Genomic DNA, 13,981 nt, shown 5'->3' on the forward strand with positions numbered 1-13,981 from the left:
GGGAAAATAAAAAATTGGGGGCAAAAAGATAATTTTTGTGAAAAAATATGATTTTTTATTTTTACGGTTCTACATTATAAACTTCTGTGAAGCACTTGGTGGGTCAAAGTGCTCACCACACCTCTAGATAAGTTCCTTAGGGGGTCTACTTTCCAAAATGGTGTCACTTGTGGGGGGTTTCAATGTTTAGCCACATCAGGGGCTCTCCAAACGAAACATGGCGTCCCATCTCAATTCCAGTCAATTTTGCATTGAAAAGTCAAATGGCACTCCTTCGCTTCCGAGCTCTGCCATGCGCCCAAACAGTGGTTTACCCCCACATTTTTAGTATTATTGGCATACTCAGGACAAATTGTACAACAATGTTTGGGGTCCATTTTCTCCTGTTACCCTTGGTAAAATAAAACAAATTGGAGCTGAATTAAATTTTTTGTGAAAAAAAGTTAAACGTTCATTTTTATTTAAACATTCAAAAAATTCCTGTGAAGCACCAGAAGGGTTAATATACTTCTTGAATATGGTTTTGAGCACCTTGAGGGGTGTAGTTTTTAGAATGGTGTCACACTTGGGTATTTTCTATCATATAGACCCCTCAAAATGACTTCAAATGAGATGTGGTCCCTAAAATAAAATGGTGTTGTAGAAATGAGAAATTGCTGGTCAACTTTTAACCCTTATAACTCCCTAACAAAAAAAAATTTTGGTTCCAAAATTGTGCTGATGTAAAGTAGACATGTGGGAAATGTTACTTATTAAGTATTTTGTGTGACATATCTCTGTGATTTAATTGCATAAAAATTCAAAGTTGGAAAATTGCGAAATTTTCATAATTTTCGCCAAATTTCCGTTTTTTTCACAAATAAACGCAGGTACTATCAAAGAATTTTTACCATTGTCATGAAGTACAATATGTCACGAGAAAATAATGTCAGAATCACCAGGATCCATTGAAGCGTTCCAGAGTTATAACCTCATAAAGGGACAGTGGTCAGAATTGTAAAAATTGGCCCGGTCATTAACGTGCAAACCACCCTTGGGGGTAAAGGGGTTAATCTAATTTACTGAGATAATGACTTTTGGGTTTTCGTTGGCAGTAAGCCGTAATCATCAACGTTAACAGAAATAAACACTTGAAATAGATCACGTTGTTTGTAAACTCTATAAAGTGTTTTACTTTTTGTATTGAAGAACTGAAATAAATTAACTTTTTGATGATATTTTGTGAGACGCGCCTGTACATCTGAAACCAGCTATACCAGAGTATACATGGTCATTGGGAAGTGCACAAAAGATAGTTGTAGCGCTGGCCTCCCTGGTACTCATCAGCAGATTACATTGTATTTTATGACACTGGTGTGGAACTAGTTTTCCATCACTGTCCTGGTCTATATAGGTTTGAAAGTCTAGGAAGTCATATACATATATATGCAGAAGGGAATTGCAGATATGTACACGCATAATATCTATTTATATAATTACCTAAAATTGTCTGTCATCCACTTCCGTCTGGACGTCATCGAATCCCACAATCCACAGCGCCTCACCGGAAGAACGCCGACCGCCATATTGGAATACCCAAGAGATGGGTATACCAATATGGCACCCGCTGGTGGTACCAGGCCCTTGCGCAGTACCACCAGCGGGTCATCGCCGGACCCCCCGCTGCTGAGACACCGCACACACACCCCACACCATGCACACACCTCACACCGTGCACACATCTCACACTGCGCACACACCTTACACATCACACCGCTCACACCTCACACTGCGCACCTCGCTGCCCACAACAAATTCCGAGCGAAAAACTACAACTTCTGACAATCCTAGCTGCGGCGGCCATGTTGGCGGGACAGCGTGCGGATCGCCGATCACATGGATGAGAGCAGGCAGGGCAGATGGATCCCGGAGATGCTGCTCTCCGCGCTGCTGATCTCGGGGATCCTGAGTGCGGAGGTGCAAGGAGCGGAGGGCGGCAGAGACAGTGAGAGGCAGGGCTCCAGAGGGAGGCGGGGCTCCGTGAATCACCGGCTGTAACAATCCTAGCGGTGGCGGCCATGTTGGCCAGACAGAGTTGGGATCGCCGATCACATGGATGAGAACAGGGCGGCACATGGATCCCGGAGATTGCTCTCCGTGCTGCTGATCTCAGGGATCCTGAGTGTAGAGGTGCAAGGAGCGGAGAGCAACAGAGATGGTGAGAGGCAGGGCTCCAGAGGGAGGCGGGGCTCCGGGAATCACCAGCTGTAACAGGGCATGTCCTCTGTGGAGAGGAGGAAATACCGTATACTATGTATATATATATATAATACAGGGGATGGCGGTGTGTATATCTATTTATATAATTTACCACCAGCGGTCACCCCAATACTGGGACTCCCCCGCCGCAAGGACTCCTCCCCACCGCTGGGATCCAGGCCGCTGTTGGGATCCAGGCCGCCGCTGGGATCCCGACCGCCGATAGGTGGGTGAGCACACGGGTGGGGGGGTGAGAGATTCTCAACACTGCAAAGCCTGCCCCTATCACGACATTAATGCCTTCCCGATGCGATAGCATTGGGTCTCCATCTAGTATAGATTATAATTGTGGGCTAAGAATTCAATAAGGGTATGTGCACACAACATCTAAATGCTCTAAAGAATGAACACATGCATTTCTATTAAAATTCTTTTGAAATTCGAATTCGACTACACTAAATTTTCCCCCAAAATTTGATTTGCGGTGTATAAATTCACGCAAATCTCAATACTAGAAAGCTTGCAATTATTCGGAAAATGCACGTGGGAGAGAGGAGAGAGAGAGAACTCTGCTGACCATTAGAGCTTACTGTCATGATCCAGACTGGGGTTTGTCTCTCCTTTCCCAGGTCTGGTCATGTCAGGGGTTAACTTTCTGCCTCATTTTGGTTTCAGGTCTGTTATTTCTCTGCGCTGCATCCTGCAGGCAATGTCAGTTATACTTCCTGCCTATGACGGGAGGAGTTGACTCTGGTGAAACCCTGATTTGTCCTGCTGCATTTAGCTGACTTAGCCTGTGTCTGTTCATTCCTCTCTACCCTCCCCGACTGTGTTTTCCGTCTTGTCTGGATTCCCCGGTACTCGACTCTGCTACGGCTCTGACTTGACTCTGTCTACTCTTCTTGGTACTTCGGACTGGTACAGACCTCTTAGTGCTCATTTGACTCTGTGTTTGATATTTTCCTTTGTATTACGCTACTCTATGGTATCGACCCGGCTTGCTTGACTATTCTGATGCCTACCTGGTGGTAGCCTCACTGTAGTTCTGCTGGTCTGCTCTGAATGGGTTTTTTCAGTCCTCTCTCCACTCTGCTGCCACCTAGTGGATTTTGCATTTATCTGCAGAGCTGCAGCGTGACATTATAACTGACCATAGACAGATTTTTTTTTCTTTTGTTCCTCTCTTTATGGATCCGCTCTGTACCCTGGTGGATCAGATGTCTAATCTGATTCAAATGATCCAGGATTTGTCTGTGGAACATAGGGACCTGGCCACTTCCGATAATGTACTCCAGAGGGAACTTACTGAGACGGTTAAGTCTTTTTAGGGTTCTACTACACAATCACCATGTAAGCACTCGGACCCCATAGATGTTTTGTTACACTCTCCTGAACCTACAGTAAGGCTCCCTGATACTTTCTCTGTACAAAAGGAGAAATTCAGTACATTCAGGGAGAGTTGTAATCTGCTTTTCTCCCTTAAACCTTGATCCTCAGTTGATGAGAGTCAACAGGTGGGGATAATTATTTTTTTACTCCAGGAGGGTCCTCAAACTTGGGCTTTTTCTTTACCTGTTACTGCCCCTGAACATGTGTCTGTGGATAGGTTCTTTGAGGCTTTAGGACTGATTTTTGACAAACCGGACCGGGTCAGGATGGCAGAGGGCATGATCATGGGTCTCTCCCAGGGTAAACTCTCTGCTGAATGGTATTGTTCTGAGTTTAGACGGTGGTCTAAGGAGGTGTCCTGGAATGACTCTGTGCTAAGTTGTCAGTTCAGGAGGTGACTGTCGAATCATCTTAAGGATGCTCTGGCTCTCCATCCGTCACCCAGCTCCTTGGAGGTCATGACTCAGGCAATTCATATGGATCAGAGGTTGCGGGAGAGAGGTATAATGCAGCGAGAGGTTCCTTTACATCCTGCTAATTCTGATGTGGTGCCATATACAGAACCTATGGAGGTTGGGGCCACCAACCACAAGGAGATGGAGAGGAGGCGATGGCATGAAAGGAAATTATGCTTTTATTGTGGAAATCCTGGACATTGAAAAAAGGACTGCCCCTCTTGCCCACCGACTAACAAATTGTCGGGAAACGCCTAAGTCTGGGTGATTGCCGAGGAGATCACCAAGACTCTCAGGTACCTTTTTCCTCATTTCAATAGATTTTGTTGGACGTGGAACTTTGTTGGGGGAATAGTTACACACCCACTTCAGCTTTCGTGTACTGTGGGTCGTCCATGAACTTCATTGACTCAACCTTGGTGTCCAAGAGTAAGTTAGGGACAGTTAGGCTTGAAACCCCAATTCATATCATTGCCATTGATAAGACACCACTGGTTAAGAATATTTTTAAGCTTGTCTCGGAGTAGTTTCTCTTCAAAGTGGGTTTTTTGCATCAGGAATGCATTTCATGTTATGTTCTGGACAATCTTCCAGCAGGACTGGTGTTGGGATTCCCCTGGTTACAGTTGCATAATCCTTTTATTGACTGGGAATCTCGGGATATTGCGAAATGGGGTCCTAGTTGTTCAAAAGGTTGTCTTGTTGATGTTATGGTGTCGTCCGTTAATCTGGAGGGTATTCCAGAGTACCTGAAAGATTTTAAGGACGTGTTTTCTGAAAAAGAGGCTGAGGTCTTGCCATCATATGGCCCCTATGATTGTACTATAAATCTCATTCCGAGTGCTAAATGTAACAACTCTGCTAGCATCACGGCATTGCCTCTCATCTCTCACACTATCTTACCCACTGCTCCAGGTCATGTTGTGGTTTCTGTTTCTTGCCAGCGCCATATTCTGTGCCTCTGCTCTCTGCATGCTTCCTGGCTGTGTGTATAGGGGGGGCAGCGCCTGAACTCTCTGGTTCTTATAGGAATCAGGTGCACCTGTCTAATCTGTTCCTGACCAATTACCAAGAGGCCTCCAGTATTTAGTGCAGCTCCACCCAGTGGACTGGGCCTGTGCAATGTGTTAGCTCAGTTTATGTTTAGCTTCTGCGTTTGCCAGGCCTTGCTCTGTGTTACTCCCTCTCTAGAGTCTCTTCTCCTTGCTTTGCCTTGATCTTGTTTGTCTGCCCTCCAGGAGGCTGTATATCCTGGTCCCTGTGTCTTTGTTCTTGTACCTTGTCTTGTTCCATTACTTTGTCTGTACTTAGTCCTATCTCTGTCTCCTTGTCTGTGACTTCCTTACCTGCTGTGTCTTTCCTTGTGTTCTCAGTCTGCTTATGCTCCGCACTCTCGTGGCTCTGCCTGCTCTGAATCCTTGTGACTTTCCCTGGGCTTCGCTCTCTTGCAGCTTTGCCTCTGCTCCGCACTCCTCTTGCTGCAGCTCCTCTCCGCATTACTTGCGGTTCCACTCTGCTTAGCTTTTGCTGCTGCAGAAACCTCTTGCTGCAGCTCCTCTCCGCATTCCTTGCGGTTCCACTCTGCTTAGCTTCTGTTGCTGCTCCATCTCCTGCTGCTCTACCATTCCTATCCGCAGCCTTGCGATTCTCTCCTGTGTGAACAGGTCCCAACCTGTTCCTTCCCACTCCATTCCTTCCTGCTTGTCTCCATACCTGCATCTTCTGTGTGAACAGGTCCCTACCTGTTCCTTCATACTCTTTTCCTTCTGGCTTGTTTCCGTACCTGCATCTCCTGTGTGAACAGGTCCCAACCTGTTCCTTCATACTTCATTCCTTCCTACTTGTTTTCTTACCTGCACCTCCGGTGTGAACAGGTCCCTACCTATTCCTTCATACTACATATCTGTACCTGCACCTCCTGTGTGAACAGGTCCCTACCTGTTCCTTCATACACCACACAAACCAGCCCTGTGTCTCTGCTGTTCCTGCCAGCCCTGTGTCTCTGCCGTTCCTGCCAGCCCTGTGTCTCTGCCGTTCCTGCCAGCCCTGTGTCTTTGCCGTTCCTGCCAGCCTTGTGTCTCTGCTGTTCCTGCCAGCTCTGTGTCTCTGCCGTTCCTGCCAGCCCTGTGTCTCTACCATTCCTGCCAGCCCTGTGTCTCTGCCATTCCTGTCAGCCGTGTCTCTGCTGTTCCTGCCAGCCCTGTGTCTCTGCTGTTCCTGTCAGCCCTGTGTCTCTGCCGTTCCTGCCTGTCCTGTGTCTCTGCCGTGCCTGCCAGCCCTGTGTCTCTGCCGTTCCTGCCAGCCCTGTGGCTCTGCCGTGCCTGCCAGCCCTGTGTCTCTGCGGTTCCTGCCAGCCCTGTGTCTCTGCCGTTCCTGCCAGTCCTGTCTCTGCCAGCCTTGTGTCTCAGCCGTGCCAGCCTACTCGTCTGAGTTTCATCTGTGCTCATTTGCTAGTCCTGCCTGATGCCCACACCTGTCCTAGTGTTCCTGTTCTCCAAGTGGGATTAGCAACCACAGCCAGACACCACCCTGGAGTAGCACCTGGCAGCTGCCTGCCGCACAAGCCTGACCTCCCCATCAGAGGCTCTAGTGAAAATCAAGGCAGCTGTCATAGTCACGCACCTTCCAGGGTAGTCTGGTTTGTGGCACAGTGGGGCCACAAACCCCCTTGGCTCACGCCCATCAGTCAGGGCGTGAGCGTGACACTAAAATGCCCAAGGCACGTCTCTACAATCTCTCCGGCTCGGAAATTAGCACTATGAAAGAGTATATCTTTAAAGTTTACAAAAAGGTCACATCCGTCCTTCTGTTTCTCCTGTGGCTGCGGGTTTCTTTTTGTAAAAAAAATAAATAAATAATGGTGGTTTACGGCCTTGCCTCGATTTTTGGGAACTAAATAAAAATACCAACCCCCTCCCGCTTATTCCTGATCTTTACAACCAATTATCTGGGGCTAAGTGGTTTTCCAACTACAGGAAGCGTATAATCTTATCCATATTCGAGAGGGGGATGAGTGGAAAACTGAATTTCTCCCCTCTGAGGGTTTGTTTGAAAATGTGGTCATGCCCTCACATGGGTCATTTACGTGCAGTTCTCCAGAGGTTGCGGGAGAACTTTCTGTTCGCTAAACCTGAGAAGTGTTCATTTTGTGTCCAAGAGCTGTCCTTTCTCGGGTTCATCCTTTCTGTCAAGGGGTTTCGTATGGACCCTGTGTAGATACAGGCTATTGTTGATTGGTTGCAATCCAGAAACCTCAAGGGTCTTCAGTGTTTTTTTGTGTTTTGCCAATTACTATCACATATTAAGGGGTTTTCTCAAGTGGTCAAGCCACTCACTGATCTCACTCGTAAGGGAGCTGATCTTAAAAACTGTTCATCCTCGGCAGTTGAAGCCTTTTCTACATTGAAAAAATGTTTTATGTCTGCTCCTGTGTTGTTCCAGCTTGATCTGTCTGAACCATTCATTGTAGAGGTGAACGCATCTGAAGTGGGAGTGGAGGCAGTGCTGTCTCAGGGACCCGTTACTTTGACTAACTTAAGACCTTGTGCCTTTTTCTCCAAGAAATTTTCTCCTGCTGAGAGAAATTACGATTTTGGGAATCGGGAGTTGTTAGCCATAAAGTTGTCTTTTGAAAAATGGAGGCATTTTTTGGAGGGGGCTGTTCATCAGATCACGGTGATTACGGACCACAAAAATCTGTCTTACATTGACTCTGCCAAATGTTTGACTCCTAGACAGGCGAGCTGGTCGCTTTTTTTTCACGCTTTCATTTTTCTATCACCTTTTGGCCTGGTTCCAAGAATGTCAAGGCCGATGCCTTATCTCGCAGCTTTGATCCAAGAACTCCTCCTGTACCTCCTTCCTCCATTTTTCAGCATGGGGTGGTCGTGGCTGGGGTGTCTTCTGAATTGGAACTTGAAATCAGTAAGGCTCAGTCTCTTGCTCCTCCGTCATTGCCTGATATCAAGCTCTTCGTCCCACTTCAGTATCGGTTGAGGGTTCTCCGAGAGTTCCACGAATCTGCTCTCAGTGGGCACCCTGGAGTCGCGGCTACCTGGAGAGCTATTGCTAGACTGTTTTGGTGCCCCTCCAAGGCTTCTGATATTGACGTGTTTGTATCTGCTTGTGATATGTGTGCCCGTGCTAAAGTCTCCCATAACCGGCCAGCCGGGGAATTGGTGCCATTGCCAATTCCGGATAGACCTTGGACTCATTTGTCCATGGATTTTATCACTGATCTCCCTCCTTCCAAAGGCAAAACTGTGGTCTGGGTAGTTGTTGATAGATTTAGCAAACGTGCGCATTTTTCTACCTTTGGTAGGATTACCTAACGCTGAAACACTATCTAAGTTGTTTATTAAGTATGTTGTGCGGTTGCATGGCGTGCCTCTGAATTTGGTGTCTGACAGAGGGGTGCAATTTGTGTCCAAATTTTGGAGGGCATTTTGTAAGAGATTGGGTATTTGCTTGACTTTCACCTCAGCCTACCATCCCGAGACCAACGGTCAGACGGAGAGGACCAATCAGTCTCTTGAACAGATTTTTTGGTGTCTTGCTACGTCTTAGCAGGATGATTGGTGCTTCTCGTTGCCCATGGCGGGGTTCGCATATAATAATCGGGTTAATCAGTCCACTACCATAACTACGGTTTTCACCCCCATTTTGGTGAATTTTACAGGCTGGATTCAGGGTGTCCAGGGGCTGATGCGTCCGTTCTACGGTTGGGGGAGGTTTGGAGAGTGACTGATAAGTGACGATCCAAAGAACCTAAATTTCTGCTAGGAGATAAAGTTTGGTTACCCACCAGGAACATACGTCTGAAACTTCCTTCTGTTAAGCTGGGTCCCAGGTTTATTGGTCCTTACGAGATCATTGAGGTTATCAATCCAGTTGCCTTTCGTTTACGCTTACCTCTGTCGCTTCGTATCCCCAATGTGTTTCATAAGTTTCTTCTTAAGTCATTTGTACCTTCCTCTGCTGGGTCTCCATCCCCTTCACCTCCTATTTCTGTGGATGGACAAGCTGAGTATGAAGTTGAATGGATTGTCGATTCTCAGATGGTTCGCAGGTTGATTCAGTACTTGGTGCATTGGAAGGGTTACGGTCCTGAGGATCCATATTGGGATCCGGCGTGATCAGTCCATGCTGATCAGTTGGTTCGGGCTTTTCGTGCTCGTTATCCTGGGAAATCTGGAGGTCCGGGCCCCCCCCTTCCTTGAGAGGAGGGTACTGTCATGATCCAGACTGGGTTTTGGGATTAGTCTCTCCTATCCCCGGTCTGGTCATGTCAGGGGTTAACTTTCTGTCTCATTTCGGTTTCAGGTCTGCTATTTCTCTGTGCTGCATCCTGCAGGCAGTGTCAGTTATACTTCCTGCCTACAGCGTGAGGAACTGACTCTGGTGAAACCCCGATTTGTCCTGCTGCGTTTAGCTGACTTAACCCGTGTGTGTTCGTTCCTCTCTGCTTTTCTGGGGTGGCTGCGGGCTTCTATTTTTAGGCTGGGGAGGAACAATATCCATGGCACCTTCCCAGTCTGAGAATACCAGCCCCCAGCTGTCTGCTTTAGCTTTTCCGGTTACCAAAAATATTGGGGAACCCCCCGTTTTTTTACATTATTTATTTAAATAAATAAAAAAGTAAATGCTTGGGGACAACTTTGTGTTTTATAACCAGCCGAGATAAAGCTGACAGCTGAAGCCTTTCAGTAAGCTTTGTTCGGGCTGCTGAACCCGAACAATAAGGCTACGTTCACACTAGCGTTGTGCGCCGCTGCGTCGGCGACGCGACGCACAACGCACCGAAAAATGCGTGCAAACGCACGCAAAAACGCTGCGTTTTTCGACGCGTGCGTCGTTTTTTGACGAAAATCGGACGCAAGAAAAATGCAACTTGTTGCGTTTTCTTGGTCCGACGCTAGTGTCAAAAAAGACGCACGTGTCGGAAAACGCAACAAGCAAAAACGCATGCGTCCCCCATGTTAAACATAGGGGCGCATGACGCGTGCGTCGCCGCTGCATCGCCCGACGCTAGCGCGACGCACACTAGACGAACGCTAGTGTGAACGTAGCCTTACATGGACTTCCAGGAGAAGTCGGTGTTCAGGGATCATGCACGGACCTCGAACTTTACCGTTATAGTTAGCCCATCTCTACTGCTGACCATATGAGTCTAAAATCTACCCCACTGACTGTAAGAGTTTACACACTACAAAAAGAGAGAGAGAGAGCTTTGCTGACCATAAGAGCTTGTATTCTACAGGAGCAGGAGGACTCCACTGATCATAAGAGCTTACACTCTGCAGGAGAGAGAGGACCCTCACTCACTGACCATAAGAGCTTACACGCTACAGAAGACAGAGAGAGCTTTTCTAACCATAAGAGCTTACACTCTACAGAAGAGAGAGGACTCCGTTGACCATAAGAGCTTAAACTTTACAGGAGAGAGGGACCCCACCGATCATATGAGAAGAGAGAGGACCCCGCTGACCATAAAATCTTATATTCTACAGAAGAGACAGACTTACCCAGTGACTCTGCAGATGGAAAATGACTGGCCACCACTGTACAAGGTATGATAACTCGCTAGATGTCATTGCTGCAGGGCATTATGGGTAGGCACTTACAAAAATACGTTATCCTGTTCTCTGATGTTTCTGTAGTATGGGAAATAGTGCAGGGCAAGGTTTTTTTTATTGCAAATCAAATCTCAAAATGTTTGATTTTGTGTGAAAATGTACATTTTGGGAAATTTGACACAAACGCAATCCTCCGCAGATAGAAATGATATATAAGGGGATCTATGTTAAAACATACTTTCTGTTCATATGTGCAGTCTTTTGAGTGTCTTTTAACTGCTTCAGGTTTCCAAAGACACCAAACAGTTAAAAAGAAAAGAGCAGGCATTTTTCACTGTGAAGACACTCTATATTTTACAAGTCAATGGGAAAGCTGAAAACAAGTCTGAAAGATGCCTTGATGCATTGTTGCTTCATAAACCACTAGCAAGCAGTTTCTTCATTGCTGTAAAACGCCAGTAAAAAAACATGCTAAAAAAATGATGGAAAGGTGCTTAAATAAATCCACCAGTGGTGAAAAAACTCTTGGGAAATGACCCCCACCCCCTAAAAAAATAAGATAAATGAAAACCTCTTCAGGAAAATAAAGCTGCCAGCGTCTCCTGAAGCTTCTTCCTCTTAAAAATCTCAGGGTGTAAAAAGTGTCACTTGTACATACCCGAAGGGTACATGCCCACAGTCTGGGTACATGCCCACCATCAGGAACATTTTGGACACTGCGTATTTTCGTTCTACATTACAAGCCCAGTAGATGGGATTTCTAGAAAATATACTGCGTCCAATACGCTACTATTCCTGACCGTGGGCATGTACCCAGACTATTCCTGATGGTGGGCACGTACCCAGACTATTCCTGATGGAGGGCACGCACCCAGACTATTTCTGATGGTGGGCACGTACCCAGACTATTCCTGATGGTGGGCACGTACCCAGACTATTCCTGACCATGAGCACGTACCCAGACTATTCCTGACGGTGGGCACGTACCCAGACTATTCCTGACCATGAGCACGTACCCAGACTATTCCTGACGGTGGGCATGTACCCAGACTATTCCTGACCGTGGGCACGTACCCAGACTATACCTGACGGTGGGCACGTACCCAGACTATTCCTGACAGTGGGCACGTACCCAGACTATTCCTGACCATGGGCACGTCCCCACACTATTCCTGACCATGGAACGTACTCAGACTATTCCTGATGGTGGGCACGTACCCAGACTATTCCTGATGGTGGGCACGTACCCAGACTATTCCTGACGGTGGGCATGTACCCAGACTATTCCTGACCGTGGGCACGTCCCCACACTATTCCTGACCGTGGGCACGTACTCAGACTATTCCTGATGGTGGGTACGTACCCAGACTATTCCTGATGGTGGGCATGTACCCATACTATTCCTGACCGTGGGCACGTACTCAAGACTATTCCTGATGGTGGGCACGTACCCAGACTATTCCTGACCGTTGGCACGTACCCAGACTATTCCTGACCATGAGCACGTACCCAGACTATTCCTGACGGTGGGCACGTACCCAGACTATTCCTGACCATGAGCACGTACCCAGACTATTCCTGACGGTGGGCATGTACCCAGACTATTCCTGACCGTGGGCACGTCCCCACACTATTTCTGACCGTGGGCACGTACTCAGACTATTCCTGATGGTGGGTACGTACCCAGACTATTCCTGATGGTGGGCATGTACCCATACTATTCCTGACCATGGGCACGTACTCAAGACTATTCCTGATGGTGGGCACGTACCCAGACTATTCCTGACCGTTGGCACGTACCCAGACTATTCCTGACCATGAGCACGTACCCAGACTATTCCTGATGGTGGGCACGTACTCAGATTATTCCTGATGGTGGGCATATACCCATACTATTCCTGACCGTGGGCACGTACTCAAGACTATTCCTGATGGTGGGCACGTACCCAGACTATTCCTGACCATGGGCATGTACCCAGACTATTCCTGACCATGAGCACGTACCCTGACTATTCCTGACTGTGGGCACGTACCGAGACTATCCCTGACCATGGGCATGTACCCAGACTATTCCTGACCGTGGGCATGTACCCAGACTATTCCTGACCGTGGGCAAGTACTCAGACTGTTTCTGATCCGGAAAAGTGACGTTTTGGGCATGTTCTCAGTATTGGACATGCCACCAGGAGTGACCCAGAAGCAGGACAGTATGCCAACAGCTTCCACACCCTGCTGCCCGACAGCTGCCCACAGAGCTGGCACACAGAGAGGAGGCAGCGTGGCCCGTGGGCAGCTGGCACTGTGAGCAGCTCACTAACCGCCTTACCAGCTAGGCTATGAGGAAAGCCCGAATGTGCACTGGGCAGTGTTTATGGATTGGTGGGCGCATGAGGAGGGATGGGTGAGCTCGGACAATAGCTGCATGAGGTATAGCACAGGGTGGCAGTGCCCAGCAGCGGGCAGGTAACACTTGCCCTGGTAGTAGTGGGCTGGGAGTAGCAGTCACAGTATAGGGGGGTGGCTTCAGTCATGAGGAGGCTGGTGCAGCTGCACACTACGCGCTCGGGACAGCGGGAGATACACGCTGAGTAGAATTTACAGAGCAGCTGGCGGGGTGGGCACCGGGTGGCAGCGCTGGGCTCTCTTACCCTTGTGGAGACGATAAGAAACTTTGCTCTGGAATGGAAGCGAAACTTTCCCCCCAGCGTCTCCAGCCCGCGCTCTCCTCCTCGCTGAACTTCCACACAGCGTGAGCGCCGCTGCCTCTCTCCATCCTGCCCGTCTCCAGCGCACTGCCCGGTCCCCTGTGATGAGCTGAGCCCCACACCGAGCATGGCAGTGGGGGCACAGCCCCAGACAGACAATGGCCGGGTGCCGTCACTCTCACTGGCCCCTGTCACTGGTCAAGAGATGGAGTTCGTGGCCCTCACGGCTGTACAGACGGAGAGCGGCGGCCCCCGGCGCCTGGGACTATTGGGGACCCCGCTCCCGGGACCCCCGCGGAGTTCAGCGTCTCACAAGCGATACCGGCGGCTCCAGAACTATCTGTACAACGTGCTGGAGAGACCCCGGGGGTGGGCCTTCGTCTACCACGTCTTCATGTGAGTACCCTGTGCCCGGCAAGCTTACCTGGCGATGCTATGGGGGTCGTAGTGCCCCTCACACAACTTCTGTGTTTATTGGGGTCTACAGACATTGTATAATGTGTACCTAACCTAGGAAGACTGGAGGGTGATCATGGGTGGGAGCAGGGTGGCAGCCTCCGCCCCCTAGGGAGACTGGAGGGTGATCATGGGTGGGTGTAGGGTGGCAGCCTCTGCCCCT

The 13,981-nt window shown here is 48.5% G+C and overlaps 1 protein-coding gene across 3 annotated transcripts in view; it reads left to right on the forward strand.

Annotated features, from left to right (window-relative positions):
• Positions 1-13,171: 13,171 nt before the first annotated feature.
• Positions 13,172-13,981, forward strand: part of KCNQ4 (potassium voltage-gated channel subfamily Q member 4) — a 358,115-nt gene continuing 357,305 nt past the window's right edge. Inside the window, exon 1 of one of the 3 annotated variants that reach the window (XM_069756988.1) lies at positions 13,172-13,758. In XM_069756988.1, coding sequence (XP_069613089.1) covers positions 13,490-13,758 — 269 coding nt within the window. In that variant the 5' untranslated portion in view covers positions 13,172-13,489. The remainder of the gene's footprint in view (positions 13,759-13,981) is intronic. The other 2 variants (XM_069756989.1, XM_069756986.1) reach the window with 2 other exon arrangements.

Source organism: Ranitomeya imitator, chromosome 3, assembly GCF_032444005.1.
Source record: "Ranitomeya imitator isolate aRanImi1 chromosome 3, aRanImi1.pri, whole genome shotgun sequence".
NCBI lineage: Eukaryota > Metazoa > Chordata > Amphibia > Anura > Dendrobatidae > Ranitomeya > Ranitomeya imitator.